Source organism: Urocitellus parryii, chromosome X, assembly GCF_045843805.1.
Source record: "Urocitellus parryii isolate mUroPar1 chromosome X, mUroPar1.hap1, whole genome shotgun sequence".
Lineage (NCBI taxonomy): Eukaryota > Metazoa > Chordata > Mammalia > Rodentia > Sciuridae > Urocitellus > Urocitellus parryii.
This window is the reverse complement of record NC_135547.1, coordinates 85,319,129-85,340,475: the sequence shown is the minus strand read 5'-3', so window position 1 is coordinate 85,340,475 and position 21,347 is coordinate 85,319,129. Positions and strand designations below refer to the sequence as shown.

The 21,347-nt window shown below is 37.1% G+C and overlaps 1 protein-coding gene across 1 annotated transcript in view; it reads left to right on the top strand.

Annotated features, from left to right (window-relative positions):
* Klf8 (KLF transcription factor 8) overlaps positions 1 to 21,041 on the top strand; it is a 37,805-nt gene extending 16,764 nt beyond the window's left edge. The window contains exons 3-6 of the mRNA XM_026413608.2: positions 7,094 to 7,658; positions 10,795 to 10,906; positions 11,568 to 11,707; positions 20,457 to 21,041. Of these exons, the coding sequence (XP_026269393.1) occupies positions 7,094 to 7,658; positions 10,795 to 10,906; positions 11,568 to 11,707; positions 20,457 to 20,638 (999 nt within the window). The 3' untranslated portion in view covers positions 20,639 to 21,041. The remainder of the gene's footprint in view (positions 1 to 7,093; positions 7,659 to 10,794; positions 10,907 to 11,567; positions 11,708 to 20,456) is intronic.
* The last annotated feature ends 306 nt before the right edge of the window (positions 21,042 to 21,347 follow it).

Here is a 21,347-nt window from a genome sequence, read left to right as displayed (position 1 = left end):
CTTTTTTTAAGGTCCAAATTCCAATTTTATCTTTTCTGTAAAACTTTAACTGACAACCCTAACTCACAAATCTCTAGTGCACTTGCACCCCTGAAATGCTAACTTTTTGTACTTTCATGTAGCTCTGCTAGTTACTTGTTCTCCATTGTGAACAAATTCATATAAATATCTTACTAGTGATATTTTTCAACTATTAATTTACCACCTTCAAAATTTTTATCTTGTCTCTTGTCATCAATATTATTTATGTTTAAAAATCAACTAAGTATCCAAATAAATAAGTGCATGCATAAATAAAGTCCTATATTAGTTTTGTCCTTAGCAATCTGGAGAATTATGGGATTTACATGAGATATTAGTTTCCTAGAAATCCTGCAGCAGATTACCACAAACTTGGTGGTTTAAAACAAGAGATCCTCACTATCTTGGAGGCCAGAAGTCCAAAATCAAGGTGTTATCAGTGTTGTAGTCCATCAGAAGTTGCTAGGGGAGACTCTATTCATTATTTCTTCCAGCTTCTCATGGATAGGGCATTTCTTGGATTGTGGCCCCATCCCTCCAATGTCTGCTTGTGTTTTTACATCACCTTCTTCTTTTGTATCTATCATTCTTCTGTGTTCCTCTTTTATACATTAGTCATAGAATTTAGATGATACCCAGATAATTCAGGATGATGGCCTCAAGATCCTTAATTATATCTACAAAGAAAACTTTTCCAAATAAGGTATTATTCAAGGTTTCTAGAGATGAGAATGTGGAAAAATCTTCTTTGGGGTCCACCATTCAGCCTACTACAATGTGTTAAATTTTTATTAGAATGAGATTACTTCATCCATATATCATCCAGAAATTTTCTCAGATGCTTTGAGAAAGAAAAATTGTTTTATCTTATTGTTTTTCATTTTCCATAGTTTCATGCTGAATGTTTCCATATTTTATATGAAATACTAAGTAAATACCTAATGAAATAATATAGGCATACATGTAAATATATATATATATATATATATATATATATATATATATATATATATATCTTATACATATATATGTACATACATACATATGTACATTTCTGATCTCATTTTCCATAGATGTGGCTGCTACTATCTTATTCCCTTAAGATTGCCTAGTTCATCAGTTTGTACAAATTGATGAATTCTTTTGTCCTACAGTGCTTTATTTCCTGATGCTGTTGAGATGGTGGTGATATAAGATTCAAAATTCCTCTTGATTTAGTTTAAGTCTGGCTTTCTAATAATATCCATCTCCATCCACCTCTATTTTCTCTAATACTAACATGTATGATGTCCTTAATGTAGAAGGTTTAGAGTTTCAGAGGGTTAAACTGATTTTTGACCTAAACAATGAATGTGCACAATATATGTGTGTATGCCCACACATGTGCACCCAGGCATGAAAATGATTAGTCTACACCCAGAGAAAAGCTAGGAGAGACCTGTGTACAAAAACAGCATTCATCTTTCTCTTAGGGAGGAGCCTGGGCTTTATCTTGTTACCATGACAACGCTCCTTACTCTCCTTTCCACCTACTGTGCTGTCTGAAGTATTTTGTTCTTTCATTTTCTTTCTAGTCGTGCCTTCCCACTTTAATGTTCCACATCATGGCTGTTTCAAATAAATGAAAGGTGGAAACTTTGTTTTTAATAGTTGATTTTTCTGATCATTCATCACCTAAGGCTTTTCATTGCTATTTTATCAAATACTCAAGAGCTTAAATCTTTGTGAAATTGACCACCTTTTCTCTGGATTTCTTTCTAGAATCGGGGATTCCTAAGTGCCTTTCTCTATCACCTTTGGTAATATATCAATAAAGATTTTTTTTAAATGGCCAACTCAGATTGGCTTTTAAAAAATGGATTAGGATTCTGGGAATTTGAGGATGAATACTGTGTAAACTAAAGCTTCTCTCAATTTTCTCCCAAGTTTCTGTCTTTTTTTTTTTTTTTCTCGTGCATGACCTTCATAGACTCAAAAATTCTAGAAAGCTGTAGCTTCAGATTTTAAAATAGAAAATGGGAAAAGTAGCCATTATCTTTCTTGAAGAGTGATAATGATTGGCTAGAGAACACTTAAAAACTGGAGCCATCCCAAAGTATTTGTAATTGTCAAGTTTTTGTTGCTGTGACAAATACCTGAAAAAAAAACAGCTTAAAGGAGAAAAGGTTTATTTGGGCTCATGGCTTCAGAATATTTATGCCATTGCTTGGCTACAGCAATGGCTCCATTGCTTTTAGGCCTTAAGCAAGGAGAAACATCATGGCAGGTTGGCATAGCAGAAGAAAGCTATACACCCCATGACATCCAGGAAGCAGAGAGAGAAGCAGAGTCCCAGGACAAGATATAGATCCCAAGGGCACACCCCGAAGGACCTACATCTTCTAACTAGCTTCCACTTCCAACAGCTTCTATGACATATAAATAGTGAATTAATCCATGGATTAATCCACTGATGAGTTCAGAATCCTCTTGAGCCAATCACTTTCTACAACTTCCACCTCTGAACATTGCTCATTGGGGATCAAGTCTTCAACACATGAGCCTTTGGGGAACAATCCATATCCAAACTGTAACAACAATGAAGATGAAAAATGTGACTTAGAGTGAAAAATTTTCAGATTTCTGATGGCAGAGCTTTAAGTCAATGCTCAGATTAACTTTCAAAGTTAATATTCAATGAATAGTAGAATAGGGAGCCAACCTGTATCATCTTAGTGAGAATTTTTTTTTTTTAAGATTGAGATACTGGGAATTATTCAGAGGCACTCACCCACTGAGCCCTACTCCTATTTTGTATTTTAGTTAGAGACAGGGTCTCATTGAGTTGCTTAGTGCCTTACTTTTGCTGAGGCTGGCTTTGAACTCCCGATCATCCTGCCTCAGCCTCCCAAGCTGCTAGGATTGCAAGTGTGTACCACCGTGCCCAGCTTAGTGAGTATTCTTAAAGTCACCAAAGTTCTAGGGTTGAAAACACACCCATTCTTTACATTATGTCTTCTTCAGAGTCTTTAAGTATAATGCACTATGTGGAAAGAGAAAGGAAAGCATATAGTGTGGTTTTTTTTTAACAAGAGGGATCCTTATAGTGATAATATAGAATAAATCAGTGTAATTAGGATCCTATGAAAATAATTTTAATCATGTTGAAAAGAGAATCCTCAGTGCACACAAAAACTTTTCATTATGTGACTGTATAAATATTGAAAACTTGTCTTTAAGCCACAAAGCCAGGAATAGTAAGAATAACCTTGAGAGCTGCTTTCGAGAGTAATCTGTTTTGTTGAGGAAGCTTGCTTGCAGAAGACAGTATTGAAACAGAAAATACTTGCTGTGGGCTGGATTTACTTGGATATAACAAGCACTCTTGAAAGTGATATGTACAAAAGGAAAATTTGATGATATGCTCTGAGGAATTTTACTATTAAAACACAGAAACCCAAACAACTAGCCTTCTAACATTTCTATCAAAGTCATGGGATGATGGTAGGAGAGGGGAATGATTGAAGTCCTGTGGCAGACTGGGTTTTGGTCTGAAAGACTGCAAGGCAGACTTAATCTATAAAGGGCAACTCAGGACGGCTTATTAGAGCAGGAAAATAATATCTCATCAAGGCAATAAGAATAACCTATTTGTTCTTCAATTTCTATACTTTCGTGAGTTAGTTTCCATTTTGGATCTCCCTAAATTATGTGTTTTCAGTGAAATGAATAACTGTAGATCAAATACCAACTAGGCACCAGGCCTTGAATTAATACTATTATTGTAGGTAGTACTCAGCATCTTGGAAATGGCCTTTGTTTGGCAAAAGAGAGAAAAATTACCAAAATAATTTTCACTTTATATATTTAGAGTTTCGGCCTCATAAAATAAAATCCAGAAAGTCCCTAATAATTTAGCTACATCTTTTCTTGATGTTATTAGCAGATTGTGTCTATTTATATACCTGTACCCACAATACACATTCTTATAGAAAATAATATTATACCTAACTACTTAAGCTTTTTTTTTGGGGGGGGGGTACTGGGGATTGAACCCAAGGGTACTTAACCACTGAGCCACATCCCCAGCCTTTTTTTATATATTTTATTTAGAGATAGGGTCTGTCTGAGTTGCTTAGGGTCTTGCTAAATTGCTGAAGCTGGCTTTGAACTAGTGGTCCTCCTGCCTCAGCATCCCAAGCCGCTGGGATTACAGGCATACACCACCGTGCCCATTTCTTAATATCATTGACAGCTGTGATAGACTATGGAAACAGAAGCCCTTCCTGTTCTCTTTTAGAGATTCCTTGGATTTGGCCTCTTTTATCTGGGAATAAAACAAAACAAGTGGGAAATGTAGGAAAAATAAAAACTTAAATTGGTTTGGGGGATTCAGTGGACTGGGATTTTTATGTCCAGCAAAACCATTCTTGATATTTTCTTCTCTCTTCTCGCTACACCTCACAAATACCACTGCCTAAAGATTCTACTGCCTTCCCCTTCCCCAGATGAATTGAATCCACCCATTAAGGATGGATTATATTAGAAGTATATGCAATAGTACGAAAAATCACAAAAATTATGTCCTGGATGAGTAGACTAAAGCAAGGGTTTAGATTACAAACTAGGCCTGAGTTGAATTAGGGATTTTAAAATCAAGAACCAAATAGTGTCTCAGCATAGCAAAAGGTAAAAATAGGCAACATTCTGGTTAAATTCTGAAGATAAAGCACGGATGCTTTGGGTGCCCTTTACCTCATTCCCAGCATGCTCTGAGGGTTTTTTAAATAAAGTCAGAGCAAGAGAACAGTACCTCCCCAGACCCTTCACCTTTCTCTGAATTAAGGCCCTTATGATCTCAGCTAAATTTAAAAATTATTTATGAACATAATATTATTATCAAACATTACATTTTTAAAAATATTCCTTAGTTATAGATGGACACAATACCTGTATTTTGTTTATTTAGCTTTTTGTTTATGTGGTGTTGAGGATTGAACCCAGTGCCTTAGGAGTGTTAGGCAAGCGCTCTACCACTGAGCCACAACCCCAGCCCCACACATTACATTTAACAATAATTCTTTAATATCCAACATTCAGTCAATATTCAGATTTCTCCAAATGTCTCATAAATATCTCACTAAGATGTTTATACTTGCTTTCTTTTTGGTCCTTTTGCGTCCAATCTTTTCTTTAACACTACCTTCATTGAGGAGCTAGTTAAATCTCATAGAGGGTAGGGATATAGCTCAGTTGGTGGGGTGCTTACCTTGCATGCCCAAGGCCCTGGGTTCAATCCCCAGCACCACACACACACACACACACACACACACACAAAAAAAAAAAAAAAAAATCTCATAGGAATAGTTCTGCCATATCACTCCACTCTTCCAAACAATTGTCTTCAACCTTTCCTTGGACTCGACCTTCCCTAATCTTCCAAATATAAAACACCAAAGGATGTTTCTATTTTATATAAAGGATGCATTCTTGAATATCTCTCATAATTTAAAACTATTATGACTCAGAATATCATGGAGACTTGTTGTCAAGATCCAGAGTGCTGCTTGGCAATGGCATACATATTTCACAGTATCTTTTGATGTTTCAAATTATGGAATTCTTAGAAAGTTTTTAGTTAGGTTGGAACTCTACATTGTTTTATATTACATACAATGGTAATTTATTAGTATTTAAAAATATTTCTTTACTGACATAGAACATAAAATTTTACATAATAATGTAATAATAATGTAATGTTTCAATACACATCTGTTGAGTCATGTTTAAATCAGGTTAAACATATCTATCTCCTCAAATATTTGGTATTTCTTAGTTGTGAAATTTTTCACTCCTTTCTTTCAGCTTTTTGAAATGCTTTATTGTTATCTAGTCACAATAATGGGCAATAAATAGCCCAGAGTCTCTTGTTCCTATCTAACTGTATCTTTTTTTTTTATACTCATTGTTCAACCTTTCCCATCTCTCCCCTACCACTGTCCCCAATCTCTGGTAGTCACCTAGAATGGTAGAATCTCTAAACTTCTGTGGAATAAACTCTTAGATTCCACATACGAATGAAATCATGCAGTACATATCTTTCTGTGCCTGGCTTGTAATTTCCAGTTCCATCCATGTTGTTTCAAATGACAGGATTTCATTCCTTTTATGGATGAATACTACTCCATTGCTATATGTACAGCATTTTCTTTACTCATTCATTAGTTGATGGACACTTGGGTTGTTTCCATTTCTAAGTTGGATGATTTAATTTTTCATATAATACAACTAACTATACTGCATTGATATTCATTAAACATTTGTTTGTTATATCTCTGCAGACAAGAAACATCTTTCTTACCTCTTTCTGCCTAGAGAAATCCTATTATTTTTAAAACTCATCTAAAATGTCACTTCCTCTATGAAGTTTTCCCTGTCTAGATAAAATGAACCATTCCTTTTTCTTTTTCCAAAATACCTTGTTTATGTGTCACATCACATTTATGGTATAACTCATAAGATACTTGCATTATTCTATACTAACACACTATTCTATGTGAGTATGAACTCCTTAGCTGTACCTTTTTTATGTATGCTGTCACTGGACTTGGCATAATGCTTATAGTACATGCACCAAAAGTATCGACTTTAATTAATATTGCAGGATTATTGTGAAAATTAAATGAAATGATTTCTATCAATTACCTGATATAGTACCAGTACTTACTAAAGCTTAGCAAACTTTTTCTCTTTGGTGTATTTGTACCTAATTTTCCCCAACACTTTGTGCTGGGGGAGGGGCACATGTATTTTGTTGTACTGGGAATTGAACCTAGGGGCACTCTGACACTAAGCTATATCCCTAGCCCTTTTTATTATTTATTTTGAGACAGAACCTTACTAGAGTTGCTGAGGCTGGCCTGAAATTTGCAATCCTCCTGCCTCAGCCTCCTGAGACACTAGGATTATAGGTATGTGATTGCACTCAGCTATATTTTTTCAGTGAGAACAGAGAATTTTTTCTTTTGTTTCTCACATGTCTCTTTAGAATACTTACAGTATTTAGCATCTTTCATTTGATTATTTATTTTAGGTCACTGGTCCTGTTCAGATCAGAGATCCCACTGACACAGCTGACGGAAGTAATATGACATCTCCACCACTCCTGGATGCGAGCCCGATGGAGAACCCAGCCCTATTTAATGATATCAAGATTGAGCCCCCAGAAGAACTTCTAGCAAATGATTTCAACTTGCCCCAAGTGGAACCAGTTGATCTCTCCTTTCACAAACCCAAGGCTCCTCTCCAGCCTGCTAGTATGTTGCAAGCTCCAATACGTCCTCCCAAGCCACAGTCTGCTCCCCAGGGCCTTGTGGTGTCCACTTCAACATCTGAAACGACCACTTCAGCAAACATCCCTACTATTCTGACTCCAGGTTCTATACTGGCCTCCTCTCAGGGGACTGGTGGCCAACAGATATTACATGTGATTCACACCATCCCCTCAGTCAGTCTGCCAAATAAAATGGGTGGACTGAAGACCATACCAGTGGTGGTGCAGTCCCTGCCCATGGTGTATACCAGTTTGCCTACAGATGGAGGCCCTGCTGCCATTACGGTCCCGCTCATTGGAGGAGATGGCAAAAATGCTGGATCAGGTGAGCATTAATGTTTCCCTTGTCCTCAGCCTTGTTTTCCTCCATCTTTTCAAATCATTCTATCTCCTGCCTCTTTTCACTCCCTCCAATTATTCTTCCTCACTGCTTTAAGGATAGTCTTTCATATACACTGTTTTTATCATATCTCTTTAATGCTTAAGAATGTATAAGAAGGCGGTGGCGCCTGTAATCCATAGGCTTGGGAGGCTGAGGCAGGAGGACTGTGACTTCAAAGCCAGCCTCAGCAATGGCAAGGCACTAAGCAACTCAGTGAGACCCTATCTCTAAATAAAAGAGCTGGGGATCTGGTTTAGTTATTGAGTGCCCCTGAGTTCAATCCCCCATACCCTCCCCCAATACAGAATGTACAATGAGCCAGGTGTGGTTGTAACCCCACTGTAATCCCAGGGTCTCAGGAGGCTGAAGCAGGAGAATCGCAAATTCAAACCAGCTTCAGAAACTTAATAAGTCCCTAAACTACTTAGAGGGACTCTGAAAAAAAGGGGGGGGGACACATTTTTTAAAAATTTTTTAGTTGTAGATGGACATAATGTCTTTATTTTTTAAATTTTTATGTGGTGCTGAAGATTGAACCCAGGACCTAGCATGTGCTAGGCGAACGATCTACCACTGAGCCACATACACAATTTCTACTTCTGTGATACTTAGTTAACTTATAAGTATCATACCTTTTTTCTTTCCTACAAAATAGTATCTTTAAAATATTGCCATCTTTCCTGTATTTCACCTCATTGGGCATCTATTACCCCCCTTTTATTTTTTGATTACCTGTATCATAAATATATGGGCCTTATTCCCTGCTGAATTATAAATTCCTCAAGAATAATACTGTCTTCTTTTGTGTGTGCATGCGCCTTTCCAGAGACCTTAACACAGTGTTACATAGTAGTTATCTTACAACATATAATTTAATGAGCAAACAAATGAATATTTGTCCAGAAGAGAAATCATATGCTGTAATCTTTCTTTTTATTTAATTTTTAAGTTCAGAATTCATAAGAGTATAAATAAAGTCTCCTTTTCACCATTATCTCCCAGCAATGCTGTTCCCCTCCTAGAGAGGTATATCTATTTTAGTTTGTAATCAGGAATGATCAAAGAAAATTATATGGCCTCAGAGGTGGTACAAGATAATTAGCTTCACCACATCTGTAGTATTACAGTCAGTTTTGTGCATTGTGCCTTAGGAAAGACATTTACAAATTGGGAGGATAATCAGAAGATTGAAATCAGGATGATAAGAGGATTCAAACCCATGTCAATTGTAAAGTTGACAATATTTAGCATGAATTAAAAGGGCCAAAGGGAAGAGATGTGGATGGAAATTATTAGGAACAAAATTTTAGCTCATTATAATAAGGAATTTTCAAGGAGTTCTCTTCCTTTGAAATTCAATGTCCTGTGATCATTCCATCACTAAATGTAGAGGTTAAAAACCAACATACAAAGGGCTGGGGATGTGGCTCAAGCGGTAGCGCGCTCGCCTGGCATGCGTGCGGCCCGGGTTCGATCCTCAGCACCACATACCAACAAAGATGTTGTGTCCGCCGAGAACTAAAAAATAAATATTAAAAAAATTCTCTCTCTCTCTCTCCTCTCACTCTCTTTAAAAAAAAAAAAAAAAACATACAAAGCCTCAAGTTTCTGAGACTCTGCAGTGCTTTTCTAAATAAAAATATTATTATAGAATAGTGGTTAATTGTGGTATTGATAAATATTCATAATTATCTTGTTTTTGAGATATGATATCAGTTTCTGTATAAGAGGAGCCCAGAAAAAGGTAATAAACTTTCCCTGTGTGAAAATTTTCTGAGATAAGGCAGTCAGATCATCAAGGAGTGATTTGAAGGAGCGTTGAATTCTTCCCCACCCGACTCAAAAGTATTCATCAATTCACCAGAGCCACCTTAAATAAACAAACTAAGATTTTTTTAAAGGTGTAAAATAGAGTTCCAAGATAAGGACATTAATTCAATGGCCTCCAAAATGGGGTGTTTAAACCTTAGGGAGGCACACAAAACAACTGGAGTGTAATAACAAATTACCAAAATATATATTCTTACCCTTTTTCATGTCACTTTTTGTTTTTCATAATGTACACAAACTTTTAAGACACTAGTACATTTATATCACATTCACATACAGACACAGAGAGACAGACATGTACATATACTGAGATGTATGTTTAAAATGATTTAGTGATTAATAAAGTATAAAGACACCTGGACTAGCCAAATACTTCCTCTCAACCTATACCCACCCTCAGGTGGGTGTAAATTTTGAAGCTTTCAGTGGATCTGGGCATCTATTGAGCACCTGACTGAACTTTGCTAGGAAATGAAAACAGCAGTGGTTGATAATAAGGAATGTTTGAGGGCTTCTCCCAACAGTAGCACAAAAGAAGAGTGCTAACATGTGTCAAGCATCTACTAGGTGCTAGGTACATGTTTTATTGCACTTATTATTTTCATTTAGGAGCATGAAGGCCAAAGGAGATGTTCAAACCTCTAGGATAATCCTAGAAATTATTTTAGAACAACCAGGGAACCATTCAGAGAATTCAGTTCAACAAACATGTTGAATCTGACTTTTCAACAGACCCTGTCCTGGAATCTGGAGATGGAGACATGAATCATACTCAGATCCTATCCTAGAGAAATTCACATTCTAGTGGTACCAAAATGATTCTTACCACTCTTCTTTTAAAGGCATTTCTGTTCTTTGCTATGCTAAAATTTTATATATTATCATCTTCTTTCCACACATATACACTTCTCCCAGCTCTCCTCTTTCTTTATTTTTCTATTGGGGGGAGGTGGGCATTTCAGGGGATTGAACCCAGGGGCACTTAACCACTGAGCCACATCCCCAGCCCTTTTTTACATTTTATTTAGAGACAGGGTCTCAATAAGTTGCCAAGGCTGGCTTTGAACTCTCAATCCTCCTGCCTCAGCCTCCAGAGCCATTGGGATGACAGGTGTGCACCACCACAGCCAGCTTTATTTTTCTTTTTTGCTGATACTTCTCAATATTGATCAAACTGAGAATCCTGAAAATGATTGTGGAGGCACATACATTCTTTCTGGCTCATACTGCTTCTTTTCTTTGCTTTTAGTGAAAGTTGATCCCACCTCCATGTCTCCACTGGAGATTCCTAGTGACAGTGAAGAGAGTGCAATTGAGAGTGGATCTTCAGCCTTACAGAGTCTACAGGGACTCCAGCAAGAGTGAGTACTTTTGTCTTTACTTCAAGTCTGTATCTTATGTGTGCGTGTGTGTGTGTGTGTGTATGTGCTTGAGTGCATAGAGATGGACTTAATTTTCAGAAACAGGGTAAAAAAAAATTGGCAATATAGGCAAACTGCCTTCCCAGAGAAGATATATGAGTTCATGTGCACACATGTGCATGAACACGTGCATAAAGGTTATGGTAGAGTTATACTCTAATTGTAGATCATTAATTTTACCCTTGAAAACAATCTCCAAATTCCTCATAAATTCAGTTGCGTACTCTTTTCCTCTGTAAGTTTAAAACAACCTGACTTTCTAATGTTGAAACTAATTGGAAGTAATTGGTTTGTGTTTAGCAACCATGTGTATGAAAAATGACACTCATCACGGTGAAATGGTTGCCCTATTTGGGAACACAACCACCCAAGGAAACGTTACCATTTCCCATGCTTTTTCAGGAACCTACACTTCCTGAATAGAATGGCCTAGTTGAAAGAATTGCTTGCATTATTCCAATTACTTCTTCACTTGTAGAGCTAACATTAAATTTGCATAAATTAAAAACTGGTATGAGGTAGAACCACTTTAATAAACTCTATTTCTTTAGATTCTACTTTAAAGCCATTCTTTGGCCTATCTCTCTCTTTCTTTGCTCAGACCAGCAACAATGGCCCAAATGCAGGGGGAAGAGTCACTTGACTTGAAGAGAAGACGGATTCACCAATGTGACTTTGCAGGATGCAGCAAAGTGTACACCAAAAGCTCTCACCTGAAAGCTCACCGCAGAATCCATACAGGTCTGCCTGCCCCCAATTCAACTCCAAAACTCACTCTCTCTCTCTCTCTCTCTCTCTCTCTCTCTCTCTCTCTCACACACACACACACACACACACACACACATACACACACACAGAGAGAGAGAGAGAGAGAGAGAGACATACACACACATGAATCTTTGAGAGCTAGGAAGAGAAGGAAGTCTTGAGGCAAAGATGGATTCATTTGGGGGCTGGAGTGGTGGCTGGTTGGTAGAGTGCTTGCCTAGCATGTATGAGGCACTGGGTTCAATTCTCTGCACCACATAAAAATAAATAAAATGGAGGTCCATTGACAACTAAAAAAAATATTTTAAAAAGAGATGGATTCATTAATATTCATGGACATGCCCAACTCATGGTTTTAACCTCCATGTCTCATTCATGTTCTATGACAACATTTATAAAATGAGACTAGCAAAACATGAAACCTGGTTTCTTATGAGTGGTCGTCATTCCTGGTGAGCACCCATGGGTCTTTCTAATTAATAAGCCATAACACTGAAGCAAAGATTAAGGCAGCTAAAACATTATTACCTCCTTTGTGACTAGGGTCCCCAAAATTTTATTTTATTTTTTTTAAGAGAGAGTGAGAGAGGAGAGAGAGAGAGAATTTTTAATATTTATTTTTTATTTCTCGGCGGACACAACATCTTCGTTGGTATGTGGTGCTGAGGATCGAACCCGGGCCGCACACATGCCAGGCAAGCGCGCTACTGCTTGAGCCACATCCCCAGCCCCCTCAAAATTTTAATGAGCATGGAAAAGCACAAAAGCAATTTAAACTTAGTGATATTAAAGAAGGCTTTTGGAGCTCAGCTCTGAACACTAACCTATAATTTATCTTTGTTTACATCTGAAGAAAGATGCACCTAAATAATTAAAGCAGACTGGGTAAGGATTGTGTCAAAGGGGACTCCTGCTTCATTTGAAGGACAGTTGCCACCCTACTCCAACTGAGTATTAGGAAATCTCCTAAGTTTAAATCAAGGTTTTTTATTTGAAGTATCTTAGTTGTGGGTGAGTTTTTTTGTTTTGTTTTGTTTTGTTTTGTTTTTTTGGTACTGGGAAGTGAATCCACAGGTGCTTTACCACTGAGCCACATCCTCAGCCCTTTTTTGTATTTTATTTAGAGACAGGTCTCATTGAATTATTTAGGGCTTTACTAAGTTGCTGAGGCTGGCTTTGAACTCGCAATCCTCCTGCCTCAGCCTTCCAAGCCTCTGAGATTACAGGTGTGCACCACCACACCTGGCTAAAATGTCTTAGATTTTGAATGTTGACATCTAGTTCAAAAATTTTTTAATAATTTTATAACATCAACAATTGAAAGAAACCTGCCCAGAATCCAGACACAGAATGTCTGATCATTTTGTGTACTTTGCCTTAATGACTGCTCTCAGCAACCTCCAGCTCAGAATTGAGACTTAGACACCTTGAACAAAGAAGATGCCCTCTATCTATTGTGTTTTATTTGCTGTGTTAGAATTCATATAGAAGAGCCCAGAGCCTTAGTGACTATATCTTCAGATTGCATGGTACTATTTTTATTTATTGATGTTTTTGTTTGCTTCTTCAGCAGGTGGATGCTAACTCCACTGACTATATATATGATATTAAGTATTTAAATCTAAATTTTCAACATGAAAAGGCAGAATAGTTTATTAGACTTCAATGTACCCTTCATCGAACTTTAAGAATTTTATTAATTTACATGGACAATCTTGTTCCTTTTATACTCCCACTGACTCTCCCACTTCCCATTATATTATTTTATTTTACTTTTTGGGGGATACCAGGGATTGAACTCAGGGGCACTCAGCCATTGACCCACATCCCCAGCCCTATCTTGTATTTTATTTAGAGACAGGGTCTCACTGAGTTGCTCAGCGCAACACTTTTGCTGAGACTGGTTTTGAATTTGTGATCCTCCTGCCTCAGCCTCCTGAGCCACTGGGATTATAGGTGTGCATTACCACACCCAGCCCATTATATTGTTTGAAAACAAATTCCAAATATCCTGCAATTTCAGTCATAAATACTTCAGAATATGTTTTTAACAGACACTTAAAATAAGCACAATAACATTAGCACATAAAATTTCTCAATATCAAGTTTCCCCTAAATATCTAATAACTATTTTTAAAAGGTTGTTCAAATCAATATCTAAATGCGGTCATTAATTGAATTTGGTTAATATTTCTCTTAGTTATCTTTTAATTCTTTAATTGTTCTTCCTCTTCTGTTTTATTTGTTGAAGAGCCCAGGTCATTAGTCTAATCCAATGTTTCCATGTTCTAAGTTTCTCTGGTTACATCAGTCATTTTAAATTATTCCTTGTTCCCCATAATTCCTACAAGCTGATAACTATACCTGGAAGATTAATCAGATTTACATTAAGTTTTTGGCAACAATATATCAAAGGGTGCTGTGTACTTTCTATTGCATAGCATTTTGGCACATGCTTCTTAGTTGTTTGTGTGTGATGCTAAGATAGATCCATGGGTTTGGGTCTCTGAACTGTATTTTCTAGATAGTTATAAAGCAGATCTGAAGGCAGTTGAATAAGTTCATTTAATGAGAGGCAATGTGGTATGGTTTTAGCATGTATATATTGTAGATTTATCTAGAGAGTAGGGTTCAGATGATCTTTCCCAATTTCAATTCATTCTTCTATACTCAACAATACATCAGATCACATCTGTTCAAATATTCCTCTTTAATCCTTAAAATTGTTCCCCTTGAAGTTATCGAGGCAAAAACAATAAACAGGGGGTATAGAATGCATGAGTTCTAATCCTACCTCTCCGACTATCCAGGGTTTCTTCAGCTGTAAAATGAAGGGGTTGAACTGGATGACCCTATCTGACTATTTTATCTGCAACCCTATGGCCTAAATTTCAGTGTATCCTAGTATTTACCCTTCTAGAAGATCCAAGGAATTAACATGCAATCTTTCCATGGATATATAATCTCAAGGGTAATCTTGAAGGCACTTCTCAGAAGCAATTTAATTTGCCCTAACAACTTGAGTCACAATAGGGTTAGCCATTTTGGGGAATGAGGTGGCAATTTGTTAATTCATCTCCTTCCCTGGACTAATGTAGTAGTAGCCTAACTAATCTTCCTGCCTTAATGCTTTTCTCACTACAATTCATTCTTCATACAGTAGTCAGAGGATTTTCATATGTTTTTGTTCTGTTTAGATTAAATGTAAATCAAACCATATAACTGCTTCTGCTTAAAATACTTTCCATCATACTCTGAATGAAATCCAAATTCCTTACAATATCCTAAAAGGCCCTGTGAAATGTGGCCTCTGACAAGTTTCATCTATGACACTTCTTATCTGTCATATCTCAGTTTAAATGTCTTCTGATCATGAAAGTCTTCCTTAAGCCTAAGCAGTATCCTCTCCCAATTATCAACATAAGAATACCCTATTTAATTTGTTGGTAGGAAGGATTTTTAAGTTGGGAAATAACATAATCAATCTGAGAAGGGGTCAACTATACAAAAAAAAACTGAGGAAAGAGTGTTCTTAACTAGATGGAGTACAAAATCTGCAAGATGGGAATAAGCTTGCATTTTTAACATAACTGACAGAAGTCCAGCACAGCTAGAGCATACTGAGTATGATGGTAGGTAGGGGAAGCATTGAGGTGCAAGAGTGGAAGGGAGGGAGACCATTTAAGAGGCTAAGGTAGCAACCTAGGCCAAAAATGAGGACAGTCTGATTACGATGTTGGCAGTGGAGGTACAGAAAATGAGATATATACATGATGATTGAGGGGACTCTGATGACTCAGTTTTCTATTTGGGCCGATTGGGTAGATGGAAGTGCCAGTTACAAAGATGGGTAGTTTGTCAACAATCACACAGCTAGTAAGCAGGAAAACTTCCTTGAAATGAAAACTTACTAGGTATCCTTTTCTCTATTGCTACTATTCTACATGTTCCTTGAGACTAAGGCAGTTGCAGAAATGCCTAATTCATTGCCTTCCAAAGATTGCAGTTAGGACTTATTAGTTCGAGTTCTCAATCTCCAATGGGGAAAATGTAACCTTTAAAATTTCCACATTTGAGTCACACTCCAGATCTGTTAAATCAGAAACTTTGGGTGTGACCCAGATGTCAGTAATTTTTAAAGCTCCCCATTTTCAGTCAAGACTAAGCATCACTAACTTAAGGATTAATTTTATATGTGGAGAAACTATAGTATGGAATGGAAAAAGCAATGGTGGAGAATCAAATTTCCCTGGATTTGCCATTAAAAAGTTAACCATGTGGATTGGGGATATAGCTCATTTGGTAGAGTGCTTGTCTTGCATGCACTCAAACCCCAGCACCACACACACACACACACACACACACACACACACACACACAAAGTTAACCATGTGAATCCAGGCACAATAGTACATACCTGTAATCCTAGCAAATTGGAAGGCTGAGGCAGAAGGATCACAAATGCAAGGCCATCCTCAGCAATTTAGTGAGACCCTGTCTCAAAATTAAAAATAAAAAGGGCTGTGGATGCAGCTCAGTAGAGCACCTGTATTCTACAAAGGGGAGAGAGAAGAAGGCAGGATTGATTTCAGCTCATTGCTATAAATCCTAAGAATAATATCCCTGTTTTTGGTAGAAATTCTTTTAGAAGAGATCCAAGAATCTCAGAGACCCTTCTTGCATGCAGTGAAACCCTCATCTCTAAGCTTGCACTCATGTAAAGGAGGAAATACAGATACAACAGGTCCCATTAAACATACCTTCAAGTCCCATTTTTTAAATAATAGCATAACTCAGAGTCAAAATTTATCATTGTTTTTTTTTTTAAGTACTGGGAATTGAACCCAGGGGCACTTAATCACTTAGCCACATCTTCAGCCCTTTTAAATATTTTATTTAGAGACAGGGCCTTGCTAAATTGCTGAGCCTACTTTGAACTTCCAATCCTCCTGCCTCAGCTCCCCAAGCCACTGGGATTATAGGTTTGTGCCACTGCGCCTGGTTTATCATTGAATCTTAATATTCTCTTATATACTTAGACATTTTTCTTTTTTTTTAAAGAGAGAGTGGAGAGAGAGAGAGAGAGAGAGAATTTTTTTTAATATTTATTTTTTTTTAGTTCTCGGCGGACACAACATCTTTGTTGGTATGTGGTGCTGAGGATCGAACCCGGGCCGCACGCATGCCAGGCGAGCGCGCTACCGCTTGAGCCACATCCCCAGCCCAGACATTTTTCTTAAAGCTCTATTATTTCTTTCTTGTTTTGAATAATTTTTTCATTGGGGGATGCAAGTATAATGGCTAAGAGCATGTGTTGTAAACTACACTGTCATATTTGACATCTTAGTCTCCTACCAATTGCCAAAAGTTATTTCACCTTTCTTTACCTGTTTCCTTATCTGGAAACAGTAATAGTGTAAATCTCTTAGAATCTGACTATAGTAAACACTTGATAACTTTTAGTCATTATTAATATTCTTTCCTCCAGTCCCACTGCACCCCCATAGGTTTTTTCTTACATTCATTCTTGATTTCTTTATCTTTTCAACAATTTGATCACTTACTTTGTGTCAGTAGCCTCTTATTCATTACATATCATGGCTAGATAATTTTAACATACAACTTTGAATAAGTAACCCTTAAGTTTAAAAAAATCTTCAGTGTTACCCCAATATATACCCCATTGCCTTCATGAAGTGCTTTACCAAAAAGGAGAAGATAGTCGGAGCTCTCTCTCCTAGTGGAGAGAGGAATGTCATGGACATGGTTTAAAATTGGTGCATGGTAATAATAAAAGCAGACCAGCTGGGCATAGTGATGCACGCCTGTAATCCTAGCAGCTCAGGAGGCTGAGACAGGAGGATCTCTAAATAAAATACCTTACAGGGTTGGGGATGTGGCTCAGTGGTTAAATGCCCCTGAGTTCAATCCCCAGTACCCCCACCCACAAAAAGCTGACCAACTCAGCCTATTTTATTATTGTTTTAAAATTTAAAATTCTGTATAGTCAGTGCATCTTGATTATAGCCTGTATGCAGTGCAGATTGCATACTTTCTATGTTATATTACTGCTTTTTATACTTAAGCCCAAATTCCTTTTTACTCCCCAAGATTTTTGGCCTGGCTTTTATAATAGGGTTCATCTTATAGTGCTTCTGAAAAGATGCCTCATGCTCCAGGATCACTGACCTTATATTACCATTCACTGCACTGCCTTACCAGAGCTTGCCCCCAGCTGATTGGGTTGCTTTTTGTCTTCTTCATCACTCATATGAAACTTACCCTTCCATTTTAATGCCTTAACACTAGACCAGAGGTTATAATATCTATACTTGGAACTTACACCACACTATCTTTGTCACATTGTGTGTGAGCTTTTAATTATGAATTAATTTTCCCTATATGTTTTGTTCTTCACTTCACATAATAAATTGATGGAGGTTTTGGGTTGTGTCATATGAAATTAGCTCAAATAGGAGCTTGTTCAATGATAATAAAAGGTAATGCTTTTGAAATAGGAAAATTCCTATACCTTGTGTGTTCTAGCAATGATCCCAATTGCCACAGGGTGTCACTGCTTTACAATTCAAATTTTCTTCATTTAGATGTAGTGAAGATAGGAATTCTCAAGAGAAATTCTTGAGAGATCACAAAAATATGTATAGGTAACAATGAAGCAGTTTGAAGGTATGGAGATGTACAAAATTATATAGAATAAAAAGTGAAAATCACGTTTACATATTCTATACCCTTTGAAATTTCATTCTCTTTCCTGCTCTAAATACTTTCTGTATAGCTTTCCACATATTTTCCCTTTGTCTGGTGTGTGTATGTGTGTGTGTGTGTGTGTGTGCGCGCGCGTGTGGTTATTCAGTAGCTTTTTCTTTTCATTTGATATTTCATTGGTCATCTTTTGGTCTCAATACATATAGCTCTATTTCATTTTTCTTAGTTGCTAACAAAATTCTGCATATTGAAATGATTAGTAACTGACAATTTCAATCATCAAAATGATTGCCTGGGTACAGTCCAAAGCTGTGAGGTAGGATGGATGCATTCTGTTGTCCATTATATGAAAGCTATAAAGTTAATTAGTAAACACTTGGGGGAGTTAGTAGATTGTAAACAGTAAATTGAAAAACAGTATGTGCATATCGGATTGCCACCAAAATTTAAATAAGCAAAAATGCAAATGTCCTGGAAAATTTATGAGGAGAAATAGAAAGGAAGGAGAAGCACTGAAAAACAGAATTTTAAAATAATGTGTTCATGTTATCACTTGTTTCTGATTATAAAATAATGCATGCTCATTGTAGCAGATAGGACAGCAAAATACATAGAGAAGAAAGCAAATATTACCATAATCACAAACCCAGACTTAACCACAATGAGTATGTATTTGTACTCACATAGCTCCTTCACTTTTTTATTAAATTTTTATAAGATATACCATGATTTTAAAACATTCAGATAGTACAAAAAGATATTTTAAAAAAGAAAAAAATACTCTTCCCACCAGCTCTCATCCTCACTGTTAACAATTTCTTTAATAATTTACATTTAAGTGTATAGGTGTTGGTATTGCCTTTATTCTGAGTATACAAATGTGTATGCAGCGTGTGACCTATACATATAATGGAGGCATAACTATGTTAATGTTTTTATACTTCTTTTTTTTTCATTTGGCTTTCTATCCTGAGCACATTATATATCCCAAATGCAACCAAAAGACTCTAAACATAGAGGTATTTCAGGAATTTTCACCTGAGCCCTCTCCCCATACCATTTGATGCATTAGAAATTCATTTCTAACCATACACAAAAGAAGGCCTGTAGCTTTAGCTGAGGGCCCTTTCTACTGAGTCATAGATTCTTCTTGAGTATGGCTCTGTTTTAGACTGTTCAGTGGGAGGTAATAGAGAGAAGATGTGGTTACTATCATATAGTACAGTGGAAAGTATCAATAAAGATCTAGTTTGGGTCCCAGTTTTATTATTTAGTAGCTATCATTAAAAGAGAAAATGTTGGGCTGGAGATGTGGCTCAGCGGTAGCGCGCTCGCCTGGCATGCGTGCGACCCGGGTTCGATCCCCAGCACCACATACCAACAAAGATGTTGTGTCCGCCGAGAACTGAAAAATAAATATTAAAAAAAATTCTCTCTCTCTCTCTCACTCCCCTCTCTCACTCTCTCTTTAAAAAAAAAAAAGAGAAAATGTTTTAAACAACACTGTAAGATATTTTTGCTCCCATTTACAGATGAGAAAACAGAGACTCAGCCAGGGAATGGTGATTTTTTTAAGCTCACACAGCTAGTGTGGTAGAGCCAGGATTCAAAAAAGGGTCTCATTGAGTCAGAGGCTATATGCTTTCCACCCTACCATCTTGACCTTGTTTTATGATTTCTGTAAATAAAAAATATATTGTATTGTTGAAAATTGATGGCAGTAAATTTTAAGGGTTCTCATCACAAAAAAATTTATGTGAGGTAATGCAATCAGCCAATCCACAATCAATACATATTTCAAAACATCATGTTGTACGTGATAAGTATAGGTGTTTGTTGAATTAATTAATTAAAAAGGTGAACCAGAGCATGCTTTCAAAGTGATTGCCTTGCCTTTTGACTAAAGTTTTGATTTTAAAAAATTATGGATTGTGTTATCTTTCTAGGAGCCAAGCATCTCTCTGATTCCCATTGTTTTGGCAAATTCCCTTTGTAGGAGAGAAGCCTTATAAATGCACCTGGGATGGCTGCTCCTGGAAATTTGCTCGCTCGGATGAGCTCACCCGCCATTTCCGGAAGCACACAGGCATCAAGCCCTTCAGGTGTACAGACTGCAACCGAAGCTTTTCTCGCTCTGACCACCTGTCCCTGCACCGCCGGCGCCACGATACCATGTGAACTCCATAGGCCACACTAGAGGAGCTGCACTGGTCTCTTTCCTGTGTGTGTGCTGAGGTCAAGACCATATCTTCCTCTTTGACTTCAACTTGCCTCTGGGATGGGGTTGGAGGATCCTACTGAGCCAGGTTGTGGAGACTGGAGAAAAAAATAGCTAGTCTCCCATGGGGCTCTTCATATTCCACCTTCACCTCTCCACTATCCAGACTTCATTTTTTTCAACCTCCGCATGGGTTGAATTCCAGTGCGGCACCCATGGCTGCCCCTGCCCCAAAACCCCTTCCCTGAAATAGACATTTTTCCTACAATAACAAAACAGGAATCAAACTCAAGGCTGTGAACAAACATACGCTGCTTTTTCCCTCTATTTTTTCTCTTGTTTTCTATAACTTTTATCCATATCCATATATATGTACATATATGTGTGTGTATATATGTATATATACACACGTATGTATTTTTAATCAGTACTTAAAGGCAGTTGATGGGGTCTTAAAATGACTTTTCTCAAGTTCCTAGATGAAGGAGGCATAACAATATAGTGGACTGGTAAGATTTACAAGAATTTTGGTCCTAAGTATAGGGCATCTTCTCAGTGAATAAGGTGAATTTCACACCAAACTTAAAAGTTTTATAAATCCATTTCAATTTCTTCTTACAGTTTGGTTTTCAGACAGTCCTGGTGCTTCTTAAGTCCATCAAAAGGAAT